At 38.1% G+C, this 10219-nt stretch overlaps 2 protein-coding genes across 2 annotated transcripts; one reads left to right on the forward strand and one right to left on the reverse strand.

Moving 5' to 3' along the window:
• The first annotated feature begins 875 nt into the window (after window positions 1-875).
• On the forward strand, window positions 876-3392 carry ttc36 (tetratricopeptide repeat domain 36). The gene is made up of 3 exons (XM_051135307.1): window positions 876-1063; window positions 1279-1467; window positions 3011-3392. Exons 1-3 carry the CDS (start codon window positions 958-960, stop codon window positions 3277-3279), a joined length of 564 nt encoding a protein of 187 aa, XP_050991264.1. The 5' UTR covers window positions 876-957; the 3' UTR covers window positions 3280-3392.
• Window positions 3393-4344: 952 nt separating this feature from the next.
• LOC127180897 (F-box only protein 40) lies at window positions 4345-9777 on the reverse strand. Its single transcript, XM_051135286.1, has 4 exons — window positions 9732-9777; window positions 9240-9276; window positions 7260-9107; window positions 4345-5282 (listed from the first exon to the last, which is right to left on the reverse strand). Exons 2-4 carry the CDS (start codon window positions 9240-9242, stop codon window positions 5064-5066), a joined length of 2070 nt encoding a protein of 689 aa, XP_050991243.1. The 5' UTR covers window positions 9243-9276; window positions 9732-9777; the 3' UTR covers window positions 4345-5063.
• Between the last annotated feature and the right edge of the window lie 442 nt (window positions 9778-10219).

The raw sequence follows: 10219 nt of genomic DNA on the forward strand, positions 1-10219 counted from the left end.
TTCCTCTAGCAACACCCTAACATTTCAGATGCTGTTAGATCCAAACTTTTTACTTTGTCTCATGAGACCAGAGTATGGATTCCTAGAGGTCTATATTTTGCAAATCTGGGCCACGGAAAAGGTTAAATGAGTTTATTGTGCTTTGGCTAGTAGGCAGTTTGGTGTGAACAGCGATCATGCTTGTCACTTGCAGGCTGCATCTTACTCACTTGCTTGGCATTTATCCTCTTTTTCTAGCACTAAAAAATAAAATAAATAAATAAAGCTTGAAAAAAAAGCTTAAATTGAAGGCCTGATTATATTAGGGGCCTTAATTGTCACAAGTTGTTTTTGAGCTTTTGTGTTACTTTTGCTCTGTTTTCACACTTTAAACACTGATTTGGTATTTCTCTTTTACCATTGTTCTCTTTTATGCTAAGAAAAAAAAGTCTTCTGACAGTTCTCTGTGCTTCTATTATTGTCCACATTAAGTCTGAGAATAACACTTCTTTAATTGTCAAGAAATTACTTCTCTTTAAATGTTTTGGTTCAACTTATTGTTGATCAAAAAATTGCCTTAATCTTATACCAAATGATAGATAGATAGATAGATAGATAGATAGATAGATAGATAGATAGATAGATAGAGAGCAGACTTGCTGGAACACTATAAAGAACCCTAAAAATTAAGTTTCAGAAGGGGTTTATCTATCCGTCTGTCTAGAGAAGTCTGAAGGTTCTATACACAATGACTTTGCAAGAGCAGCATGCATGTCATGCTTTCAGATCCTCGACATCCCACAGCTGACTTAATCAAACACAGACCATCTCAAAGTCCTGCTTCCACCCCCTCTTCTGATTGGCTAGTGTGAAGCGCTGGAAGGGAGTTATGCAGGGAACGCCTCTGTTCCCATAAAAATGAATGCAGCCTTTAAAAAAAGCATCTTTTATGGATGTTAGTCCACTGTTGAGAGGAAAATGGCATCAGCACATGACAGAGCAGTTTTACAGGCCATCTTTAACCCTACGAGCCCTTTTGGAGATATCCCTGGATTAAATCAAGAAGATGAGCTGACAGATGATGGTAAGACAAAGATCCATAACCAAATTACAAGTGCATAGTTTGTGTAAATAACAATGACAAACAACAGTCTCTCACTTAATGTGTCATATCGCTAGACAGACAGATAGATAGATAGATAGATAGATGACAAATTACTGTAGGTTTTTCATACTTAAAAGTTTCAAATGCTATACAGATGTGTTCTCTTTTTTTTTTCCTCGTGTCGTTTTCTCTAGACAGTGTTTTTGACCCAGAACTAGTGAAACAGGTGAAAGATCTGGAACTGCAGGGAGTTTCGGCTGCTGAGTCTGGAGACCTGCCCGCTGCTCTTCAGCATTTTAACCAGGCCATCAGGATCCTGCCTCAGAGGGCTTCAGCATACAACAACCGAGCCCAGACCAAACGCCTGCAGGGAGACACAAAAGGTGATACGCTTCTTCTTTCTCTCCCAGAATCAGCTGAACTTTAATTTCTGCAATTCAACTTTAATTTCTGCAGTTCTTATTTCAGAGACCACAATGAAAATGCATTAAAATAAGATTTAAGGCCGAGTCTATTTGCGAGCAGTTTTATTAAAACTCAAAAAACAAAAGCTAATTTAAAAGACAAAAATGAAAAAAAGCAAACTAACCAAAACAATGGCAAGAATGGACAACAAACAACAGAAACTGAAGTCCATAAATACAAGGAGACAAAAAAGCAAGGGCAGGTGAGCAGAATCAATTAACCAGCGAGCAACCTAGGAAACAAATTAAAAGTTTATTTGCACAAACCAATAACTCTGTTATGTTAATAATATATATTAATGTTATCATGTTTTTCTTGTATTTTATTGTGAGGTTAGACCAGCTGTATTTTAGTTATTTTTACTTTATATCATTTGATTGAGATTAATGGGAATGCACAATGAAAAATCATAATTTTGGAAAATTGTTAAAAACAGTTTGTTTTGCAACTCTGTTTTTGCAAATTAACTCTTCAAATAGCGGCAGGAAAATAGAAACAAAGGAAACTAGGTCAAACACAGCTACATGGAGAACTAGAACAAAACCCAAAACAGAACAGAACATACTTACGTGACAATAGCTGTTTCCATCACCCCGTTTTTGGGATTATTGCATCAGAAAAGAGTGATGCAAATGCCAGATTTCAATAAATAAATAAATAAATAAAAATATCTTAATTCACAAACCAGTTTTTGACTGCAAAAAAGATAACTTGACTAACCAGTGAACGAATCTCATTGCACAGCATCAAAAATGGTGTTATGGTCATTTTAAAATGCCCGAGCAAAGACTGTTGTCAAATTATTTCTGTATAAGTGCCTCCGAAAACTGTCTTACACAACTGCATTCCCAAACAGGCATGCACTTCTGAAAGTAATGACTGCATTTATTGTGTTTAGTCTGCTCACTCTGAGGTGCACATAATTTATAATATAAACTGATTATATTCAGTGATTTTTTTTTTTTTTTTTTTTTTTTTGTAATAACTGGTGCTTTCTTAGCGACATTTAGTGATATTTAGTTCAGACATGCCAGCTAAAATGGCATGGTTGCTTCAGCAAATGCACTTTTATTCCATGTTTATTTTAGTTTTACTTTCTTAACGCTATATGTTAGGTTTAGGGTAGAGTTTAGTTTGGGTCATACAATGTTTTAAAACATGAAACAGCATTAAAAATTTAGTGCCACTTACAGGATATTTCATTTCTGATAGACTTATGTTAATCTGTTTCAGATTCAAGGTAAAACTGAACATGTTTTTAGCCCCGTTCATTGGATGGAAGCAATACAATTTAATTTTGCAGAAAAGCCACCACAAAGTATTTTTTATTTTATTTTATTTTACTTTTTCTGGGTTGTTTAAAAAATGTTTAAAAAAATAATTTTGGGTTTACGGAACAAAGAAAATATATGGTGTGGAGTTATTTTTTGGGTTATCTCACTGAAGTAATATACATTGCAGGTGCAATTGAAGATCTGGAGCATGCCATTTCTCTCAGCGGTGGTGCTGGGCGATCAGCCTGCCAGGCATTGGTTCAGCGTGGGCTTCTTCTCAGGTTGTCAGGTCGTGATGAGGAGGCTCGGGTGGACTTTGAGAAGGCAGCAGCTCTAGGCAATGAGTTTGCCAGGCAGCAGGCTGTGATCTTGAACCCCTACGCTGCCCTATGTAACCGCATGCTGTCAGAGGTCATCAATAAACTACGCAACCCAGAAATGTCAGACATGCCATAGAGATGGAAAACATATACTAATAAATATATACATGGTATTGTAACAAAGGCATACATTTATTATCTTTGTACTTTTTTTGGTTTTCAAAAGTGAATAAAGTCAAAACTTTTTGAGGTGATTGTCACTTTGGGTGATGTGGAGAATTAAAGGGGTCATCGGATGCCCATTTTCCACAAGCTGATATGATTCTTTAATGAAAAGTCTATAATTTACTTTGGTTAAAAATTCTCAATGGTAGTGTAAAACAACACGCATTTTACCTTGTCAAAATGAGCTCTGCAAAAATCATCCAATTCTGATCAATTCTCGCCCCTCTCTTCTCTCTGTGGAGTGACGAGCTGCTCTGAGAGATTGTATACTTTAGCCGCGAAACTTGCTAACTAGCACGTTATTAGGAAAGGTGATTGCAGAGATTCATAAAAAACAAAACCCTTATACTCACTTCTGCTGTAGGTGAAGCTGGATCACGAATGATTTGCGCGAACATAGACGGATTTATGTAGATCAGGAGGCGCATTCCCTTCACAAACAAACATAATCCACTGCATCTTCAGCGGCTCAGATGTCGGGAGTAAATGACAACCACTATGTTCATTATTACATCCAGCAACACAACACCTCAATCACTCAATTGGAGAAATTCCTTTCTAACTTACATCCCTGCTCCAGCATCGAAACAATGGAGGTCGGACTGTTACAGCTGATCTCTGAGGTAAGAGCTCATGTCAATCAACTATGGTGGGAGTGGCCTCTGTCATGTGACGCCACAATGACAGGCATCTGAGAACGGCTCGATTTGAAAAAGGGGATATTATTTTTACAGATTAATTAAAAACCACTACATGGATTTTTATCATTATAGGGTAGATTTGTACATACACTCCCAACATACATTATTGTTCAAACAACATGTAAAAGTGAACTTTGCATCCGATGACCCCTTTTAAAAAAAATGACATGCATATGACTACATAAATTCTGGACTTTGTAATAGTTCAAATTATGACAGCACTGCAGGAAGATATGAATAATTTTTTTATGAAACTTTATGACTTTATGATGAAAAAAAAAGTTAATATATTATATTGAGAAATATTTAAGATATGTCGTTAAGTATATTTGTGACATTTATTGTGATCCTTTGTACATATTCTAAAATCATGCTGAAGAACAACTGAAGATTTTATACACACTTTATACACACAGTGCTTTTTATAAACTTATCAATCAAATTGTTATGCTGATAGTATAATTCTCAAATGCAAAATAGAAGCACCTTCACCAGTGGTCTTTAGCATCTCATTAATTATACATTTACAATATTAAAGTGATAGTTCACCCAAAAATTTTAATTCTGGCTTCATTTACTCACCCTAAGATTACTGGTAGCCACTGACTAAAAAAATACTATAGAATACAATGGTTACCATCCGACATTCTTCAAAATATTTTCTTTTGTGTTCAGAAGAAGAACCAAATTCATACAGGTTTGGAACAACATGAGAGTGAGTAAATGATGACAACATTTTTAATTTTTGGTTGAACTATCTGTAAATTTATTTTTGAAGCCTGAGTATGTAACAGTCTATTTTCCAGCCACTAGAGGTCAGCAAATATATGTCAAAATTTAGGACAGTTTGCCTAAGAAAGAAAATCCCTTCAAAACAACATTCATAATTAACATAGCTAAACCATACATTAATCTAAAAGATATGTGATAAGATCATTGTTTGTGGCATCCTTTTTTGTTTCATATGTCCACATATTGTGCTACAAGTAATCTCTTATTGTCCATGTGCCTTGTCAGCAGTGAATACACTATTGATCAGAGTCTGGAACTCTCCTCTTCTGTCCTGGAGATCTGTCATGCTGGGTAACGCCACAGGTTCACTTCTGATTTCCTTCTGGTAGAAAGGACAGACCTTCAGGTGCTCTGCCATGGGGGGCATGTCTTCAAAGACCCATTTATCCACTGGAGAGAACAGAGTGCTAAACTCCCATGTCTACATGGAGATGAGAAAGGTCCAACATATAACTTATTTATATCATTCCATAAAATATATATATATATATATATATATATATATATATATATATATTCTTATAAGGATTAAATTTAAGTCAGTTTGGTGCATTTATAAATCTATCACTATGGCAAAGGCTATTCCAGAGCTCTATTCATATTGGCTTTCCTCTATGCAGGTTACACCCCCTACTGGTTAAATGCTCAGATCAGTTACTTCCCAGACAGTGGCCTAATTCAGAAAGGGACCACCTGTCATCCAGCAGCAAATTTTCAACAATGTGTAGCTAACTGAACTGGAGCCAGGGAGGGTAAAGTGACCCATGTATGTCCTCTCTGCTGCACTGTGACCCACATACCTCAAAGAATAGATAACAGAGCAGCAACATACTTAGGATGTTTATCATGCCCTCCGACACTGCTAATGCTCCTGAAATAAAATTAGATGGGCCTGGAAAACATTGAAGATTTTTTTTTTTTTTCGGATTTAACCGTGACTGCACACATGATTTTTAGACTCATAGGAGTTTCATTAAAGGGGTCATTGGATGCCCATTTTCCACAAGTTGACATGATTGTTTAGGGTCTTAAAGAAAAGTCTATAATATACTTTGATTAAAAATTCTCAATGGTTGTGTAAAACAACACCCTTTTTACCTTGTCAAAATGAGCTCTGCAAAAATCATCCCATTCTGAGGGATTGTTAGTTTAAATGCAAATGAGCTCTGTTTGCCCCGCCCCTCACTTCTCTCTGTGGAGTGACGAGCCTGTTTACTTTAGCCGCATTTAGCATGTTTAGCAGATAAAAACTTGCTAACTAGCACATTATTAGGAAAGGTGATTACAGAGATTCATAAAAAAAAAAAATAAATAAAAAAAAAAAACCTTATATTCACTTCTGCTATAGGTGAAGCAGGTGAACATCGGGAGGCGCATTCCATTCACAAACAAATGTAATCCACTGCATCTTCAGCGGCTCAGATGTCGGGAGTAAATGACAACCACTATGTTCATTATTACATCCAGCAACACAACACCTCAATCGCTCAATCGAAGATATTCTTGTCTAATTTACATCCCTGCTCTGGCATCGAAACAATGGCGTCACTTCTGCTGTAGGTGAAGCTGGATCACGAATGATTTGCGTGAACATGGACGCATTTATGTAGATCGCATTTCCTTCAAAAACTAAAATAGCGTTAATCCTCTGTGTCTTCGGCGGCTCAGATGTCAGAAGTAAATGATGACTGTTATGTTCATTACTACATCCAACAACAGAAAACTTCAATCACTCAGTCGGAGACATTCTTGTCTTCCCCTGCACCGGACTTGACACAATGGCACTCAGATTGTTCTCAATTCACTCGTTTAGGGTGTATCTAAGGTAAGACGGGCATGTCAATCAACTATCGTAGGAGCAGCCTTGATCGGTGTGACGTCACACAGTCAAGAAGCTGAGAATGGCCTGTTTTGAAAAAGGGGACGTTACTAATAAAGATAAAAAAATACTGTGTGGATTTTTATCATTATAGGGTGAATGTGTACACACACTGCCAACACACATTTATGTTTAAACAACATGTAAAAGTGAGTTTTGCATCCGATGACCCCTTTAAGGCACTTTGGTCTTTAAGGCAAAACATCTTTGTGTCCCCTTCAAAAATTGCTTTTAAGAAATATTATGTTTACTGCTCCCCGCAATAACTGTTAGATGAAATTTACACCTATGATTAGGTTGCACAATAATAGATTTTAATAGAATTAATAGAACATTTGTAAAATTTGTAGGTTTGAAGTGTTTTATGTTTGCTATGTTCATGGTGTTTTTTTAATAACTTAATAGTTAACAACAACAACAAAAAATATCTTCAACATCTTAAAGATTCTTAGAAATGTGTGGTTTTGTGTTCCACAGGAAAAATAGCAGCATACAGGTTTATATGAGAAATGCATTTACCTTTTTTCGGGCCCTCCAGGTGAACCCGCCATGGGAATATGTCTTTTTCTCCCATTTGAGGGACACCATGCCCTTTTGCTGCAGGACAGTGCAGCACACCTCCCTCATTAACTGGGAAACCTGAGACAGACGACCCAAAGACACACTATCCAGAAAACTCACTATGTGATGTAAGATCTCAAAAGGGAGTCTGCTCAAAGAATCCAAATTCCTTGCTCGTTTACGTTCACTGTTAACGGTTCTTACTCCTTTGTAAAGTGATGCTGCCACATCTGGTTGTAAGATGAAAGTGCTAAGATCTGTATCATAGCTTACGGTAGCCCGATATTTAGATGGTCGAAATTGCTTCTGGCTAAAGGTGCAACCAAGGTAAGCCAGCGGGCACCGCTGTAAAAACCAGCCAGTAAGACATGACTGGATGTCTCCGTGCACGTTCCTGAAGTGCCAGGGGTATTCATCACGCCTGAAGGCATGACAGCACAGGTAAGTAAAAGCTGAGCAGGATTTATTGTGTCTCCTAGTCACACATTCGGTCTGAATCTGCACATGTAGGTTTTGAGGCTGGTCCGCAACAACATCAGCCAAAGATGCATCACTTTTGAATGGAGCAGAATGGAAGTCATAGGTCTGGGTGCCAAAATCAACATACAGCCCGTCGATTCCAACAGTCTCACATATCTGATGACCTTTCAGTTCTCTTTCTAGACAGCATAGCAGTGTAGTCTCTACCTCATTCGCCTTTGGGAGCTCTTCAATAGCAATGCCTAAATCAGATGTGTCCACATTCTGGTCTGTCTTCTTAACCAATTTTGATGGATCCTTGAGGTGGCTACGCTTGGCTCTGTAGCTCATCGGCACATTGAAAGAGTGTATGGTTTGAACTTCGATGGGCTCTAAATTTCCATAAACAAAATCTTTTTCTTTAGGTGTGCAAGCAGCCAGCTGGCCAAAGTTGATAAGCATGCATCCGTTGTGCACCAGATACATATTATACTCGGCCACGTTGACCTCTTTACGGAGTCTGTCAAGAACGCCATCTTGCCAAGGGGCTAAACCTGTTCTGACAATCTCTGCATCGTGGGAATTCTGAGCGGTCACTCTTGTGTCTTCCTTGTCCTTAGTCGGACAACTTTTATCCTCTAAATTCTTCACAGTTTGCTTGCATCCTTCCTTCTCCTTCGCAAACATTCTCTCCCACATCCCGTAGTTCTCCAAGCAGGCCACATCTTTACTTTTAGCCAGGGCCAGCCTTTCCTCTTGAGTTAGTTCTTGTACCTCCTCTCCATTAAGACTATTCTCCAACATCTCCTCGGGGTTTAAATTCTGAGACTCCCAGCTCCCTGGATCAACACCTCCTACCGCACCATCCAGTGGGACTTCAGGCTCCTCCATCTTCTCTATCAACTCGGGGAAGAGTGTCTTCATCTGAATTGAGCTAAACAGAAGCTTCTGATCTCTAAGGGCCATAGCAAGATCCAAATGACTCATGCAGTCTGGATCCTGGAGGGCATTTCTGTAAAAGGTGGTATCGGTCTCGTTCACAGGCCATCGGTTCCATTCCAGGGTACATGTGATGACACTGGCAGGACACACTTCTAGATGCTGGGCAAGTCTTTGACGAGTCATGGTCATGGGACAGCCATAACCAGAGTTGATGCAGGGTACTGTTTCTTTAGGGCAGAGAAGACGATGCTCATCCTCTTTACAAAGGTGGAAGGCAGCTCCGCATTGCAGGTGGCAGGAAATGAAGACGCATGATGTGGGGATGTCTACTGGAATCTTGCAGTGCTGGTTATGACATTTTTCGCAGTGTGGATGAAGACCAGAGCTGGTAATCCTATTCTTGCCCTGGAGGTGACAATCCAATACATGTATTTGTTGCCCACTAGATAACCATTATTGTACTTGCATTGTTTGATACATAACACTTGCTTGTTTGAAAGCACGAAGTACATGACTACTTTGAAACTCGAAGCTTACCATGACTGTTGATATTTCTTGTGTTTGAAAATAGACTCTGTAATGAGACAAGGGAATAGACGCTGAAAGGAAACAAGTCTCGGAAATGTTCCAGTGTTGCTATTGTCTAGACAATTATTGACTTGTCTTTCTAGAACAGACACAACATAAAACCACATAACAAGACAATTCTCAGACTGCACTGAATAAATATTTACATAACAGACAATGCTTTGTAGATGAATGAGCATAAAACCTTAACACTTTTGCTTAGATGAACTATTTGACCATAAAAATAGCAGAACGTCTAAGAAAACTGTTATAATAACCATGCACCTTCAAACACTGCATTAGACAATCTTTGAATTTCGAACGGTAAACAGGTTTACCCATTGTTATGACAATACACATGCACAATTAGTATTCTTCACCGAGAGAGACCAGTAACACGCTTCTAGACGTCTGTGTTATTGTTAAAGCTCTTGAGCATAAATACAGGTCAGTCTCACTTACCCTTGCCTGCCCTGGCGATGTTAGCATGACTTGTGTTTGTTTAAATGGGTCTGTGTGGATGTAAATACCTCTCGTCTGTTCAGCTGTTATAAATAGACAAACGGGCAAGTCAGACATAAGCCTATGAGAAACAAGGTTGCATTACATCACACACAATTACTATTATTTGCATACTGTGCTAACTAATTGTCAAGATTGTTCAATATAATTGAATTGCCATTTAAAAAATGAGGATAATAGCTGTTTACTTAACAAGGAGTTTTGGACTGGTAAGTAAATATGAGTGAATTGATAACAGGAGGCTAATATGTTGATCCATAAATAGCAAATGTATTCAAAGAATAACAAAATCATTGCCTTTGTGGTTATTTTACCCACTCCTCTGAAGAACATGTTGAAACACAAAATAGTAATCTTAGTACACATACTATCCACTAGATGCCAGTACAGGCCTTGGATGTAGACTGTGGAGCATTACAGGTTTACAT

Source organism: Labeo rohita, chromosome 18 (genome assembly GCF_022985175.1).
Source record: "Labeo rohita strain BAU-BD-2019 chromosome 18, IGBB_LRoh.1.0, whole genome shotgun sequence".
NCBI classification, from domain to species: Eukaryota; Metazoa; Chordata; class Actinopteri; order Cypriniformes; family Cyprinidae; genus Labeo; species Labeo rohita.

Coding starts and splice junctions, on each gene's coding strand:
- ttc36 (XM_051135307.1), top strand. CDS start 958: ATGGCATCAGCACATGACAGAGCAGTTTTACAGGCCATCTTTAACCCT. Junction 1,064..1,278: donor AGATGAGCTGACAGATGATG/GTAAGACAAAGA, acceptor CGTTTTCTCTAG/ACAGTGTTTTTGACCCAGAA. Junction 1,468..3,010: donor CCTGCAGGGAGACACAAAAG/GTGATACGCTTC, acceptor TATACATTGCAG/GTGCAATTGAAGATCTGGAG.
- LOC127180897 (XM_051135286.1), bottom strand. Junction 5,283..7,259: donor CCTGGAGGGCCCGAAAAAAG/GTAAATGCATTT, acceptor ATCTCCATGTAG/ACATGGGAGTTTAGCACTCT.